Consider the following 16,865-nt stretch of genomic DNA (forward strand, 5'->3'; position numbering starts at 1 on the left):
CACCCGCAATCACGCGTAGCCGCCTTAAAGTCTGTGCTCTCTCTGCTGTTGTGTCGGGCTGTGAGCTGAAAAGCTGGTACAGTGGTGATGTGTCAGTCAGGAACAGCCGGATCTTTGACGTGAACGACGCGAGCCGTTTTTTTTTATTTTTCTTTCTTTCTCTCACCCTCTCTCTCTCACACACTTTTTTCACTTCACACGTGGCTCTTGTGTTTTGTGGTGGGAAGAGGGGGGAGGGGCGGTAGTTACACTGGCAGTAGCACAGGAACAGAGCGGGAGGGAGAGAGAGAGAAAGAGAGCACAAACAGACACAATTGAAAGGTACAAATGTGCATGAAACGAATTCAAACGTGGTGCAGATGTGTGTCACAAGTTGATCTGGCTGTAGGCTGTGGCACTTGGCCAGTGGTTGACTCGAGTCCATGTTAGTGCACAAAGTAAACTGCTCGCTTTAGTTGTGAAGCAAAAACGCTGAAACCGGAGAAATAAACCGTGCGAGGGGAACGATAACGACGACAAGAGTCTCCCGATCATTTACTCTTGCTGTCCCGTGAACAACATCGGCGTGGTGTTACTTGTTTGCTGTTTTCGCGATCGCGTCGCGCATGAGGATATCACCAGGTGAACTCGCCACATTTTTAAACATTTTGTTGTTCAACAGCATCAAGACTGACGGAGTGTGTTTGAGATAACCTCACAAGTGTCACAGATGACACATTTGGCGTTTTTTTGCTGGTTTGTCGGTAGCAGCTCCTGAAACGCAAGACTGCCACACATCTGTTCGACCAACGCCAGTAGATCTAAACGCCAGTAGATCTGGAACACCGGATTTGGTGTGTGGGAGTAATAGATAAATGAATGTATTTTTTAATTATTTGAACATATATGAGTGCTTGTGTATAAATACACAAACAATACACATATGCTTTCATGCTTTCAATTGTGTAATTTAAGTGATCTAGGTAGCTCTGTTTTGGAAGTTTAGTTCATGCTAGAAATGTGTTTTGGAGTTTGTATGTGCTTTGTCTCTAGGAGCCACCGCATATATTTATATATAAACATATTTAAATAAAATCACTTTTTTTTACATTAGTAATTCCTTTTGTGCATAATTTTATATTATTGTTAATAATAAATTAATTAAAGCAACAAAACAACCTGAAGAGCCGGTTTGGGTCCTCAATGTTTGTAGGAGTTGATTTTGGCTCCGTACTGACAACTTTGGTTCTGTTGACTGAGATAGGTTCTCTTTTAGCGTGTTTTTCGTAAAGTTCATTCGTCTTTGAAAGGGCAGGAGGCGGCGGCACAGACTGCCTAAAGCTGGGGTCATTGCGCATTTTTGCTTCTCTACCGATGAAGGCCACAAATGCAGAGAATGGTGGAAATGACACACGATGGTCCTCTTTGTATTTAGAACCACAGTTCATCCATTTTTCTTGCATAGCATAGGGGAGTTTTTCCACCACTGGATTAATGCCTCTCGCTGTATCGAGGTAGAGTAGACCTGGAATGTAACTTTCACTCTTTGCAGCATCTATCTCTAGGAGCAGGTCCTGTAGTTCTCTCAACAGTTGTGGATCTTTGTATGAGATTTTGGGGAAACAGTCCAATCTGTCGAGCGGTGCGTTCTCTATAGCTTCGGGGGAGCCGTAGCACTCATTGGGATTCATGTTTGGCAAAGTAAAACTCGCACCGCAGCAAGAAATAACAATCCCCAGGCTCGAGCTATGTGCAGCTGTTCTTGCTGTCGAGATTGCTGACATTATCACAGAGGAAATTGATGTTCCCTTCCATTCTACAAGATTTTTCACAGACAGCAGAGTGGTACTTGGATACATACAGAATGAATCCAGACGATTCTACGTCTACGTATGCAATCGCGTCCAGAGGATTCGAAAATCGTCCAACCCAGAGCAGTGGAACTACGTTCCAACAGAGCTTAACCCGGCCGACATAGCTTCAAGATCAATCCCAGCTAGTGCACTCTCATCAAGCACATGGCTCAAAGGACCAGATTACCTACTGAGATCAACTCCTGAAGTGACTAAACATACCTTTGAACTAGTCAATCCTGAATCAGATCCTGAGATCCGTCCAACAGCGACATCACTTTCAACTAATGTCGCGGCTTCTTTCCTCGAAACGGGACGATTTGCGTCTTTCTCTACTTGAGGGTCACTGTTGAGAGCAATAGAAAGGCTCATTCATATTGCAAGGTGTTACAGGAACAGCACTCCCCCAAAAAAGTGTCATGGCTGGCATATCTGCAAAAGTCTTAGTCCAGAAGATTACAGTAAGGCAAAGAGCGTTGTTCTCAGTGGTCTTCAACACGAGGTTTACCCTGACATCTTCACATGTCTTCAAGCCCAAAAAGACATTCCAAAACAGAGCCTTCTCAGAAAACTCTCTCCTTTTAAAGACAATGCAGACTGTCTCAGGGTTGGTGGTCGCCTTTCACAAGCCAGCATGGAAAGTGACGAAGCACACCCCATTATCATTCCAGGCAACCACTATTTAACTATTCTACTAATCCGACACTACCACCAACAGGTGCAGCACCAGGGGCGCCATTTCACAGAGGGAGCCATGAGATCGGCTGGCTTCTGGATTGTAGGTGGGAAACGGAGCATCAGCTCAGTCATCCACCACTGTGTAATTTGCCGCGAGCTCAGGTGGAACACAGAAATGCAAAAAATATCAGACTTACCCATCGATTGTGTGACAGTCTGCCCCCCGTTTACTTACGTCGGAGTTGACGTCTTTGGACCGTGGACAATAAGCTCTCGGAGAACAAGAGGAGACCTTGCTAGCAGCAAACGCTGGGCCGTCATCTTCACCTGCTTGGGCATCAGGGCCATTCATGTTGAGGTCATCGAGACGATGGAGTCGTCTAGTTTTATCAATGCTCTGAGACGATTCATCTCTATCCGAGGACCAGTAAAGGTCCGACTGTGGGACCAACTTTTTGGCAGCGTGCAAGGAGCTCGGAATAACTTCAAAACACTGCGACAACCAGGAAATTCAAGACTTTTTATCCAAGAATGAATGCACATGGATCTTCAACCCTCCTCATAGTTCTCATATGGGAGGAAGTTGGGAGCGCATGATCGGCATCGTGAAGTGCATACTGGACTCTATGCTAACTGTCAACCCAGTTCGCCTGTTGACCCATGAGGTTCTCGTTACCCTTCTAGCAGAGGTAACCGCTATTGTAAACTCTCGACCGCTACTACCAGTCTCGTCAGATCCAGATTGCCCCTTTCTTCTTACGCCTGCTACCCTCCTTACGCAGAAAACTGGATTACCACCTACACACCACTTTGGGTTCTCTCCGGGTACTCCGGCTTCCTCCCACCGTCCAAAGACATGCAGCTTGTGGGGATAGGTTAATTGGATAATCCAAATTGCCACTAGGTGTGAATGTGTGAATGAATGTGAGTGTGAATGGTTGTCTGTCCCTGTGTGTTGGCCCTGCGACAGACTGGCGACCTGTCCAGGGTGTACCCTGCCTCTCGTCCTATGACAGCTGGGATAGGCTCCAGCGCCCCCCCGCGACCCTGAAAAGGATAAGCAGAAGCGAATGGATGGATGGACACCACTTTGACAATAAAGATTTGTACGGACGCCAATGGAGACAAGTGCAACATCTTTCAAATGTCTTCTGGCACCGTTGGAAAACAGTACCTGCCGACACTCCAAGAGCGAAGAAAATGGCAATCTGTGAGTCAAAATCTTCAAAAGGGAGATCTAGTTCTTCTAAAGGACAGTCGAGCTAAAAGAAACCACTGGCCCATGAGGGTGGTTGTTGAGACCTTTCCTAGCCAAGACGGACATGTCAGAAAGATTGAGGTAAAGGTCACTTCTGGAGCAACATCTAAAACCTTCTTAAGACCAGTGACAGAGACTGTACTCCTGCTGCGAAATACCTATAGAGACATTGATCCTTAAAGATGGTGATGACATCCAATAGATGTCAGACGGGGAGTGTGCTGGTGTAGTTCTTCTTCGCATCAGCAAGAGTCACTACAGTTCTTTCATGCCAAGATTTGTTTGTTATTAGCTGTAGAGTTAGTAATGCAGCACACTTTGAGAAAAGACTGACTCAGCATGTTCGGATAAACATCTGCATCCATCCTCTTTGTTGTTTTACAGAAAGCATTGCTTTTTCACTCTGTTGATAATTGAAGGCAGCGTCAATAAAAGGGACGATACACCTGTCAGTTGTTGAGGAGTTTATCTATCTGCATAACTGTATCCACTGTAGCAGTGAGGGCAGAATACACAGCGTCTGCGAATCGGGGCTGTGCTAGGTCACTTTCATCTTTATGCAGGACTGTAAGCTGTCCTCTGTGAGGCGTGAGCGGTGTTTGTTTGTAACATAGTTCACAGTGGAGAATAGCCACTGACATAATGTGGATTCGAAGATCCATAACTGGCCTACCTGGGGTTGAAAGTCTTGATAAATGTACGGCAATAAATGTACGGCGTTTCGGCGGGTACACCGGCTTCCGCGAGTGTGACGCTTATTTTGAGCGATGAAAAAATAATAGAATATAATTTTATTTTTATATTTCAATATGAAAATAATCTTCCAATTTCTACAAGTTAAAAAAGAACTAATATAAATAAAATACACTTCAGCTAAATACTTCTAATTTATTTTCCCAAACCACGCGGAGCCGCAGTATAAGGACTAAAGAGCCGCATGCGGCTCCGGAGCCGCAGGTTGCCGACCCCTGACCTATTCAGTGGCAAGGGGGAATGTGCACGGGGCCTTGGAACAGGTAATGCAGCAAGGTGTCACGGAGAACTAGAACGAGAGGAAAACAGAGTTAAGAACGAGGCTGATGGAGTCCAGATGAGAACCAAGTATAAACAGATCTTGTCTTACTTGGCAGGTGGAGGTTTTTAGGCACGAGAGGGGGAAGAGGTCCGGGTGAGGCAGTGCTGTTTCTAGGTGTTACGTGGGTGCTGTGACAGGAGGGCAGGTGAGTGAAAAAGAGAGCTTTTTGCACTGAGCTGTCTCGTACTGACCAGCGTCGGGATGATGGTGAATATGGCCAGCAGAGGAAATGACAGACAGCAGGTTGACTGCAGGTTGAGAGCACAGGATTAATCTCACCATGAAAAAAATCTGTTTTGATGAATACTCAGTGACAACCAGAACTAACTGTAGGTAAGCTGAAGACTTGGCAGAGAGTAGTGGTGAGCGCTGGTCTTAAGTACAGAGGTTTACCTCTGCCTTCATTTGTAGGGTCTCTACTAGTGATGGGCAGATGAAGCTTCATGAAGCACTGAAGCTTTTCATCCAATTGGTTCACCCCAGCGCAAAGCTTCTTGAAGCTTCATTTGCTCTAGCAGGACACCTACTGGACGTAAAAATAATAGCTGGCATGAATTTGAAGAGTGTGGCCTTTTGCACACAGCCTGTAAATGTCAACATCAAAAGGAGTGTGTAAAACATGTATATTGTAGTGATGCAGTATACTGTGTATATTTATAGTGGCAGTATGGAAAATGATTATTTGGAAATGCTTGAAATGGAAATGATCATTTACTGTGAGGTGAGGTGTGGTTGGGGTGTGGACAGTAGTTGTGCTTTTGTAACGTTGAGGTATGGACAGCTACACACTGAGGCTTTGAGCCTCAGTCCTGCCTGTTCACATTTTATTCTGTAAAAACTAAATTTTCACTGCTTTTATGACCTTTTTAGTGGGGAGAACATAGCTAGGATTTAATGATTTAACAAATCTTTTGAATCCTTTGTCCTCCACAATGCTAAATGGCTGGGAGTCCTCGATCACCATGCTGACCAGGTCTTCATCTATTTGAGATTGTTCTCCTGAGGAAAGACAATAAAGACAAAGCACAGATATAAATATCACACACGTAACTTATAACAGTTGTATAATATTGTATAATATTGGTATATCATTTAGTTTATATTTATCATGGCATTTGATGGCTCACCTGGTCTTGCTCCACAATCGGTGTCCCCCTTATTCTCATGCAAAGCTCTGTAGTGCCTAAGCATGGATGAGGTGTTGTTGTTATATCCCAGCTCCCTGGCACATAGCAAACACTTCACCTTGTACAAAAGTACAGACAGCTTAATATTAATTGTATTGCACCATCAGTATTATGAAAATACATCTTCTGTAGAAATTTACATACCTTGTTGGGAGGAATGAAATCAAAATGTTCCCACACAGGGGAGGACATCCTCCTCTTCTTAGCTGGCTCCATTCTCTCCTGACTTTCTCTCCTCACTCTCATAAACCTCCAAACTCTCTCTAACTCTCACTAACCGCAACTCTCCATCAAACACCCACATTTTGAATGAAGTCTGAGGGGTTTATATCGCTGTCATATCTCGCGGCAAAGTTCGAACCACTTCATGAACCAGTCACGTGGTACAGTCGGGCAGCGAGGCTTCAGACGTCATCATTTTCAGCTCCTCCCATAAATGATGCAAGCCTCGATACGCGCATCGCGGAAACGCCCCCTCCATTACTCGACACAAGCTTCGAAGCCTCGATACAGAACGTCCCATCACTAGTCTCTACTGTTGTTTACTGGGTGCAGCTGGGTTGGGAAAGGGTCGCCATGGCCATGAGCCAGGGCCGCTTCTGGGACCATTGTTCTGGCCCCTATTTGTTTGTTACAGGACACCGACGCAAGGGGAGCTGTGGCGGTGGTCGCATGATGGATTCGGGTGCAGAGCGCAAGCTGGGCTGGGATATGATGGGCCCGTGGAAGGACAAGAAGATGGGAGGCTCTTCCTTGTCTGCCGAAGATGGGGCTGGCGTGGACTCTGCTCTAAAGCCGGAATTCCTGGCCTGCTGATAGACCCATAATGAACATGTGGCGTAATTATAGCAGGGGGTTTTTAGTGAATGTAGAAAATGGTAGTTTTACGGGTTTTAGAATTGCTTTATTTTGTTTTAGTAGATTGACAACATTTTATTACGTACATTTTAAGGGTATTCTTAAAATTGTTGTATTTGTGCTCCCTGGCCTAGTAATAAACTGTTTCTGATCAGACCTGCTTTATCTCTGTGCCCGTGGTAGCTGACTCGCTTGCTCCCCCTTGTATTTTAAAGAATCTTTCTTTTTAGCATGACATTCTGGCACGATTGCTTTAGTGTCCCCATGTGTTACATCAGCACACTTTCAATGGAGCAGAGGTAGAAGATGATCAGCAGCTCCTTCGTCAGGTCCATTTTTCTGAGGATTCTCAGAAAGTGATGCCATGGAAAAAGACTTTTGGACTGCCTCGAAGAGATTCTGCCAAACCATCAGGCGTCTCAGGAGGGGAAAGCGGTGCTCTACCTGCACTGTGTATAGTGCTGGCGGAGCGCTGCTGACGTCGACTGAGAAAATTGTCAGGTGGTGGAAGGAATACTTCGAGGACCTCCTTAAGCCCACTGACACGTCTTCCGAGGAGGAAGCAGAGTCTGGGGATGAGGGGAATGACCCGCCAATTTCCGGGGGCGAGGTCACTGAGGCAGTTAAACAACTCCTTGGTGGCAGAGCTCCTGGTGTTGATGAGGTCCGCCCCGAGTTCCTGAAGGCTCTGGACGTTGTGGGGCTGTCCTGGTTGACACGCCTCTACAATGTTGCGTGGAGATCAGGGGCAGTACCCCTGGACTGGCAGACCGGGGTGGTGGTCCCCATCTTTAAGAAGGGAGACCGGAGGGTGTGTTCCAACTACAGGGGAATCACACTCCTCAGCCTCCCTGGGAAAGTCTAAGATAAGATAAGATAAGATAAGACTTTATTGATCCCACAATGGGGAAATTTTTTGCGTCACCTCAGCTCAGGTACAGATACAGTGGGGCAAAAAAGTATTTAGTCAGCCACCGATTGTGCAAGTTCCCCCACCTAAAATGATGACAGAGGTCAGTAATTTGCACCAGAGGTAAAAGTGTAAAAGCGAAGCTCTCAATTTACCGGTCGATCTACGTCCCTACCCTCACCTATGGCCACGAGCTGTGGGTAGTGACCGAAAGAACGAGATCGCGGATACAAGCGGCAGAAATGAGCTTCCTCCGAAGGGTGGCTGGCCTCTCCCTTAGAGATAGGGTGAGAAGTTCGGCCATCCGGGAGGGGTCAGAGTAGAGCAGCTGCTGCTCCACATCGAAAGGAGCCAGCTGAGGTGGTTCGGGCATCTGACAAGGATGCCTCCTGGGCGCCTCCTGGGTGAGGTGTTCCGGGCATGTCCCACCGGGAGGAGGCCCTGGGGCAGACCCAGGACACGCTGGAGAGATTATATCTCTTGGCTGGCCTGGGAACGCCTTGGTATTCCCCCGGCCAGCCGAGAGATATAAGCTGGAGGAGGTGGCTGGGGAGAGGGAGGTCTGGGCCTCTCTGCTTAGGCTGCTGCCCCCGCGACCCGGCCTCGGATAAAGTGGATGAAGATGGATGGATGGAATTGGAAATGAGAGCACATAGATTAGCAATTTTCACTGTGATATCAAAATGAAATCTTACCTTCAAACAATCCAAATCACGAACCTTTCCAATCTTTATATCTTTATATCCTAATTCTTAAGCCTTCCAAGTTTACCATTCCTACTAAATATGATAAATTAGTCAGTGTTCCTGCTGTGTATATGTTTAGTTTAGTTCTGTGTCTTTGTTCCTCTATTTAGTTATTGCTTCTCATTTCCTGACATTGCTTCTCACTGTGCCATTTATCTCTTGTCCAGTCTGTTTGGTTTTACTTCCTCCCCTGCTTCTTTGTGTTGTCTGCACCTGTGTTAGTTTGCCCCAGCTGTCTGCACTTCCCTCCTACCTTATGTGCATAAGCAGTCTGCTGGTTAATTACAGAACAATCACCTACTAAAGAAGTACAGGTGAATGAGCTTGTCCCTTACTGCCTCGCTTCAAACCAAGACATTCTGCTCGAAAAGGTAGTTGAGCTCAATGCAATGACGCAATTCATTTGTTGTCAAAATGAGTTTTCATCTGCAGCTCCTCACACTGTAGAGGGCCCAGATGTCCCCTCTGCTCACTCTATCTCCTCCACACAGAATCCTCTGAAACAGCTCTGCCTTCACCTGAAATCTTCGCCGCTGAGCTGGAAAAAATTCAAGGTTTTTTAACGAATGTATGTTAGTTTCCAAGCAGCTTCACTGAACGTGTGAACCTCAGATTTTGCTAAACTAACCTATAACCTATACAATCTCTTGACAGGCAGAATCCTACAATGAGCACAGGTTGTCATAAACTCAAATTCTGAGTTGTCGTATGCCAAATTTATTAACAAAGGGTGTGTTTGTTAAAACACCTACTTTGATGTAACTGCTCACTGCATGTACAATTTGCTGCAGCAAAAGCAAATTGTGGTGCATTATTCAGTGGACTGAAGGGTGGAAGGAAAAAACACTTGTGATGCTTTCTTCCATGGCCTGAGTAACCTGCAAAACATTTACCTGTTGCCCTTGATTAGCTTGTTTCTTTGTATGTCAGGCTTGATGACAACCTCCAAGAACTGCTGCTCCCAAGCCGCTTCCTTAAGAGCAACGAGCCAGTAGAGACCACCCGGTGGATGCCTTTAATTGTCTATGTTAGATATATTGCTAAGATTTGCAACTGATAACAAATGAGTGTTCTATGTCTTGTGTTTATTATTATTATTACTTACTATTAGTTACTGTTGCCTTTCTATCATATCAAAGCAATTTGACTATTCTCCTCTGACCTCGGGCATCAATAAGGCCCAGAGAACTACTATTCAGTGAATATTTTTCTTTACTTTGGTGATTCTCTGTAAACCTGAAAGAAATCCCAGTTTCTGAAATATTTAGACCATTTAGCACCAGCAACCATGACACACTGAAAGTCACTTAAATCACCTTCCCTCCCATTACGGAGCTTGGTGTGAACTTCAGCAGGTGGTTTTGATGTAAAACATTTCTTAAAATGTATTTTCACTTTTGTTACATTTTAGATACCAAATGTAGATTAGTAATGTGTGAATATGGGAGTGCCAATTTCATGAAAAATGAAATTAAACAGACTGTAAAATACACATAAAAGTGAAAATTTCCCTCTTGAAGGGAAAACTAGTTTATCTCTACTTTGGATTTACATGTCAGTTAATACTGCTGCTAAAATCAATAAACACCACTTAATTCAACAGTACAAAATGCAAAATAAACATTTATTGAACATGGTGCAAAAAACTAAAAACAAAAGGAAAACAAAGTGTAGGTATCCAACTGCTCCAGCACATGACGGAACATTCATCACATCATTATGGCTGGAACCTACAGGACCCTGTCCAAAATATGGGAGCTCCTCTTTCACACACTTGAGGAACATAATATTCCTCCTCTGGATGCTCTGTGGTCTTCAAGGAGATTAGTAATCCACAATTTTTCCATCATTTCAGCTGCAACACTACCTGCAAGACATGAAGACCATTAAATCATTACGACTGGGTTGGGGACTTTGTGTCAACTTTCCCTGTGCCTGGGTGCGTTCTTCTTGGTTTGTCCCACAGGCCAAAGACAAGCGTGTTATGTTAACTAATGATCCTAAACTGGCAGTAGATGTGAATGTGAACACAAACTGACCACATGTCGAGGGTGTATCTGGCCTTGTGAGCTGTGTGAGGCTCTAGCCCTCTCGTGACACTGAATTCGATCAAGCAGTTAAGGAAATGGATGAACGAATGGAAGTGCAAATATTTACTGTTTGCACAAATACTTTGGAAATAATTTCACACCCAAGATACTTGCATATGTTTAAATAGATGCTGCAAAGGGCTATACTACCATATGCGCTCCTAAGAAAACTGTATATAGTAGTGTTATAGTAGTGTGTATATATCTCTAATGCATTTAATATGTTTTACCTTATTAGCAGACTCTAATGAACTGATGAGCATGCCTAGCTCATCTCTGTTCATCTCCAAAGTGACAGGCCGGAGGACTCCATTTTCTCGCACATCTAGACTGAGACTGAGCAGAGGCGTGTGGAGAGATGATATCTTATCACTGGACAGAGCTAACTGAAGGAATAGACGAGAAAAACAACATAGAAGAGATGAAATGTCTGTGCTTACAAGGAAATCTGACAATGAGTATGATCTTTGTCAAACCGATGCTACCAGAATAAACAACAATGTTAAGAATTCAGCTCACTGACTCATGCGGCTGTCTTTGACCAGTCAGTGGGATAAAAATTGCCTTCTACAAACACAAATGAAACATGAGCTACAAATGATCCCAGTGTTGCTGACAGGTCGACAGGCCACTGTGCTCTGCCAATGTTTGTTTAGAATTATTTTTGCTTGCCTGAATTTGTGATTGCATAAAATTATCCATATAATCCCTTATCAGTAAAGTTTTATATGGTGGTAGTCATGAACAAGAACAACTATCTGGAAAGGTTAAGATTTCATATTATCATTTGAAATAGTGATAACCACCTCTGCGGGAAAAAAACTTCTGATTTCTATATGATCGAAAACCTCAAAGCAAAACTACTAAAGTTTGGACACACCTACTCAATCAAAACTAAGATGTCAAAACTACAAAATAAAGACAAAACATTTAGCTGATTTATTTGAAACGTAATATTTCAGATTCTAGATGACCCGGTTCACGAGGCTGGGTTTTTTCAGTAACTAAAACATGTTAAGTTTTAGAGCCTCTGCCATTCTCAGTGTAGTTAAGGCTATCACTTGTGTTTTGTAGAGGGAGTGTTGGTACACATCACTAACAACAACTACTACAGAAAGCCATGACTACACTACCAGTAACATGTTTGTTGGAATTTAACAAATATTTTATACAATCTGTAGAAGAATTAATGCAAAATTTCAGCTCTCCAGTTGTAACTATTAAAAATAGCCCTATCGATTCATCAGACTCATTTTTTATTGAAGAGGTTAATGAAGCAGAGGTCACAGAGGCTATTAAGAAATTATCAGATTCTAGGGCAAAGGATGTTTATGGCTTGGATACTTGTTTTATTAAAAAAATATAGAGATTTCATGACAAAACCATTGACACATCTTATAAATTTATCAATAAGAAATAGGACATCCCCAACTGACTGGAAAAGGGCTGCAGTTACTCCGGTCTTTAAAGGAGGCGAGCGTGATTTGATATGTAATTATCGTCCAATTTCCATACTCCCTGTTCTTTCGAAGGTGCTTGAGAAGGTTGTGGCAGCACAGTTAATTGATTACTTAGAGACTAATCAACTGCTTCATCCAATGCAGTTTGGTTTTAGACCAAAATTTTCCACAGAAATGGCAAATTGCTGTTTTGTTGAAAATATTAAGTGTAATCTGGATAATGGTAGTGTTGTGGGTGCAGTGTTCAACCATGACATACTAAGTTGATAAAATTTGACTTTTCAAAGAAAGCAGTTGATTGGTTTGAGTCCTATCTCCACAAAAGAGAGCAGTGTGTGAGGGCTGATAAAGAAGAGTCGTCCATGTTGGAAAACAGAATGGGTATTCCCCAAGGATCTGTTCTTGGCCCGTTGCTGTTTAGTTTGTTTATAAATGATTTGCCTACCAGCTGCCCAAAAGCCAACTGCCAACTTTATGCAGATGATGCAGTTATACACGTAGCACCTGGTGAAGCAGCAGACACCTTAACGGTACATCTAAATGGTGTCCAGCAATGGCTGGAACAAAATCATCTTGTGTTTTTCGATTAGGAAACGAAATTCATCTGATGATTTTAAAATCAACCCAGGGAACGAAGAAATAAAGGAGGTCAAAGATTTTAAGTTTTTAGGAATAATTTTAGATTCACATCTTAAACTTGACAAGCATGTAAAGAAGATCTCTAAGACGGTCAACGCTAATCTGAATTGTTTCAAGTTAATTCGGCACTATATACCCACTTCAGCAGCTCAGTTATTCATGCATTCTATGATATTTTCGCATTTTTCATATTGTATGACAGTTTGGACCCAAGCAGCACCATCTACACTTCAGCCTGTGGTGTCCTTATATAATCAAACCTTAAAAATAATGGATAAAAAAAAATCGGTTCGGTGGCATCACTGTCACATTTTACAGAAATATAACTTACTTAGTTTTAAGAGTTTTAATCATTGGTGTTATCTTAAATTAGTTTTTAAATGTATAAATAGGATGGCCCCAGAGTGTCTCAGTAGATACATTCAGAGACAAGACAGTAATCGTGTTACTAGGAGTAAGGTGAACGGCAACTGCAAGATATTATATCGCAGATCTACATTCGGTCAGTCAGCTTTTTCTATAAAGGCTTGCCACCCGTGGAACACACTTCCAACCAATATCAAACTGATTACAGACATTAGATCCTTTACATTGAAGGTCAAAGTGTGGTTAAAGGGAAACCAAAGTTGTAGTCATTTTATCTGATGATTTTAATTTTATTTTAAATTATTGTCTATCAATTGTAATTGTATTTGATGTAATTTGGTTTTATGAAAATATATGTTTTATTGTAATATGTATTTATTTAGATTGTGAGCCCAACAAGGGACAATTGTTGTAAATTAGCAGTAGCTATAAACCTGTGTGCGGTACATCAGTCTCATGTCTTGCACTTGAACTATGTATAACTGCACTGTCCCTTTTAAATAAATAAATTCTAAACTATGAATGAACACATATGGAAATATGTAGTAAAAGTGTGAAATAACTCAAAAAATGTTTTATATTTTAGACTGAGAAGCAGTTACAGCTGAACGAGTCTCCTCCTCCTCTACTGCGTAGTACTCACAGGAATCAGACTTTTTAAGCTGATTCCAGACATTCCTGTGCTGGGAGTGCCAGGTCGAGATCCACAGCTGTAAATATTCAGATGCTTTTGCTTCTTTTCATTCAGTTTTGAATGTTAAGCTACGATGTGATATTTAAATTAGAACGATATCTGCAGTAAACAGTAAGTCAGTTTCACTAGCTGGCACCACATCCTGGCTAACGATGGGCGATGAGGAAGTGTGACTGGTGCTGTGGTTTGGGGAAGGCCTCGAAGGGGACTGGCGACGGCTCTCGGGCCGGGCAGATCCCCATGTACTAACGAGAAATGAATGAAGGAAAGGAAGAGAGGAGAAGACAGGGAAAAATGGGGGGGCAGGGTGGGGCATGAAAATGAGAACAGCAGGTATTGGAGAAGGGGGGCTTTTATAGCCTGAGGCCGGAGGGGGCGTGAAGGAGGAGTGGTCCCGCTCCTGAAATTCAGATGATATCTCCACTACATGCTGAAAAATAACGAGTCACCTTAAGTTGCCAATCAAAGTCCTGCAGAGTAGCAGAGGAGATGGAGTTGGTTCTGTCCAGCAGGGCGCAGCGGATCTCCTCTTCTCTTGCTCTGAGCACACTCAACACAACCTCAGCTTGGCTGCTGCTCACATCTGACAACTGGGACAGCACCTGCAACACAATCGGCCAGAGAAGACCTGAAAATCTCACCTAAAAGAACCCCACTCACCATGCATCGAGCTGGACTGTACCTATTATTAAAAGTAAAGACAATTTCTTCCTATATTAAACTAGGGTCACGCTGATGGTTGAAACCAAACATTCAAAGTCTCCGTTTCATAAAAGCTGACTCGTGACATGTAACATTTGTAAAATCTGAACAGAACCAGCTGTTTAAAATAGATTAGTTCTGACATAGTGCTTGTCTAACCTACATGAGCTTTATACAACATGCTTCAATTTCATATTCACCTTTCTCGCTTTTGATCCAGTGACTGCATCAGAGAGAGCAACTTGGGGTTCAGCACCTTCCCCAAGGATACTTTAGCACGTAGACCGAAGCAGCCAATCACCAACCTTCTCTACTTCCTGACTACAGCTCACTCCCACACCTGCTATTCCCACCTGGTCATTCGTCATGTTTTTTTAGCAGCAACTTTGATCACAAATGGCTGTATTATCATGTTGGATGGATGGTAATGCTGAGTGAATGACCAATCGACTGCATGCAGCAAACTGTGGCTAGTTTGTTCAGTCCCTATGTACTCAGAAACTATCATTGCACCAGAAACCACACACTCCAGTTCATATCCTTTCCAACCTGTTTCACTTTCTCACCACTTCATCAGAGATGTTGTTGACCACTGCCAAACGGAACAGAGCTGTCAGCGAGTCCAGCAGCTGCAGCCACTCCTGCAGGCTCCAGGTGGCGCTGTAATCCCCCCTGTGAGGAGGCTCCCGCCCACACAGACTATCCACCACCCTGTGGCACAGCTAAACACAAGGAAATACTGTGAGGATCCTAGTTTGGCGCTTGGTAGTGCGACACATGAAACATTCTACTAGGCCTATTAATTTACATATTTGACATTATTGTGTTGTTCTTTTGACTGCTTCCCTGTAGGGGATCATGTGCCTCGGTTTCACCCCATCCCTAACCTAATCCTGTCCTCTGAGGTCTTTCTGTTTGGTAGTGTGTCATCAGTCACAGTAAGTAGGAAGGATGGAAATGCCCTTCATTTTCTTTGCACTAATAAACACTGCCATCTGTAAGCTGCAACCACCAACGAGTTTTATTTTTTTATATTCAGACATATCATCATTATTGCAAATTTCTTTGAAATATTGCGATATGATTTTGTGGCTGTATTGCCAACCCTTATATAACAACCCTCATGTAATAATAATAATAATAATATTACTTTGTACTTTCTTACTTTGAGCCTGCACTTTTTCACTTTTACTTTAAAGTAAAAACGTTGTTCAAGTACTTTAGGTCTTACTGAGTGTTTTTTCACCCAGGCATCTGCACTTCTGCTGAAGTAAAGAAAGTTTGTACTTTTGTCACCTCTGGTGATGACGAGCCAAAAACATTAACAGCACCAAAGAGCCTCCTCTGTTCCTCTCAGCTCGGATGCAAATGAGTCGAAAGTTGCACTTCCCCATAAATATAATTTGACACCTTATCACCAGCTACATCAGTCATGTGACTTTTCCTCCAGCAATCCACCCACGGGCTTTCACCCTTTGTGCTTGATACACGCACCAACGCTTCGGTATCATCTGACCTATCACTACTCAAAGCGCTCTTCACACAAACACATTTTTTTCCTACGACCAACCCTTTGATCAGTATATGACAGATGTCGTGCCAAGGTAGGTTGCTTCCCCGGCGTCGGGAGCGCGGATGCAGTTGACTTCGCCTCCATTGGAAGTTTTACGTTAGTGAAACAGTGAAAGATGAGCGTCGCTGCGTTACCGTTACGTTTGTGGGTTACAACTGAAAATAACACATTTATTGTGTTCACGTCTTATCGGAAAACATATTTCAGCTGATAATTATTTGCTTCCTCCTGTAACTTTACTGTATAAAGAGCTAAAACCTTCAAAATTTCAGGAGTAGTCGGTCATTATAAGAAGTGTTTGTGAACAGAAAATCAAGAGTGAGGGACACTGTTTGCCCCACATTTGGACAGCCCGGCGCGTGCTCCCCATTCTGTCGGGGATACCTACCTTGTCACGACACCTGTCTCTAATTCCTAAACTGCAGCCACCCCATTATTAGTATGGTGCTAGAGGTATAGATGCTCATTCAGATAACACGATGTAGCGAGAACATTCAGAAGCAATATGTGGGCAATGGATGGGCTGCTAAACAAATGCCTTCGCTGAAATATCGGAGCTCTCATGGAGAAATCTAAAACATATCTTAGTATTTACCGAGGTACAATCGCCCGTGGCTCTGGTGGACATTTAGAAAACTAAATCACATTTCACGACTTACTTTTCGGCAGTCCTTGTTAGCTAATGCACTCAGTAAAACCACCATGTTTTCAGTTAGTTCCGCCATCAGCACTACTGATCAGCTGATGTCAGTCACGTGACTTACATGGATGCGTTCAGAACGCTTCGGGAAAAATAA

General features: G+C 43.3%; 2 protein-coding genes across 4 annotated transcripts in view; one reads left to right on the forward strand and one right to left on the reverse strand.

The window, feature by feature from the left end:
- Positions 1 to 10,149: 10,149 nt before the first annotated feature.
- On the reverse strand, positions 10,150 to 16,861 carry commd8 (COMM domain containing 8). 3 transcript variants are annotated; one of them, XM_026151469.2, is made up of 5 exons: positions 16,728 to 16,861; positions 15,062 to 15,217; positions 14,243 to 14,395; positions 10,865 to 11,020; positions 10,150 to 10,411 (listed from the first exon to the last, which is right to left on the reverse strand). In XM_026151469.2, the coding sequence occupies exons 1-5, from the start codon at positions 16,791 to 16,793 to the stop codon at positions 10,391 to 10,393; spliced, it is 552 nt and encodes a 183-aa protein (XP_026007254.1). In that variant the 5' UTR covers positions 16,794 to 16,861; the 3' UTR covers positions 10,150 to 10,390. The 3 variants fall into 3 exon arrangements, with proteins under 3 accessions (XP_026007254.1, XP_026007255.1, XP_080149608.1); XM_026151470.2 differs by having other exon boundaries at positions 16,664 to 16,791; XM_080293482.1 differs by lacking the exon at positions 16,728 to 16,861 and adding an exon at positions 16,066 to 16,167.
- Positions 15,926 to 16,865, forward strand: part of atp10d (ATPase phospholipid transporting 10D) — a 43,367-nt gene continuing 42,427 nt past the window's right edge. Inside the window, exon 1 of the mRNA XM_080293481.1 lies at positions 15,926 to 16,099. The gene's annotated coding sequence lies outside the window, so the exon portion shown is untranslated. The remainder of the gene's footprint in view (positions 16,100 to 16,865) is intronic.

The sequence above is a fragment of the Astatotilapia calliptera genome, chromosome 19, assembly GCF_964374335.1.
Source record: "Astatotilapia calliptera chromosome 19, fAstCal68.1, whole genome shotgun sequence".
Taxonomy (NCBI): Eukaryota; Metazoa; Chordata; class Actinopteri; order Cichliformes; family Cichlidae; genus Astatotilapia; species Astatotilapia calliptera.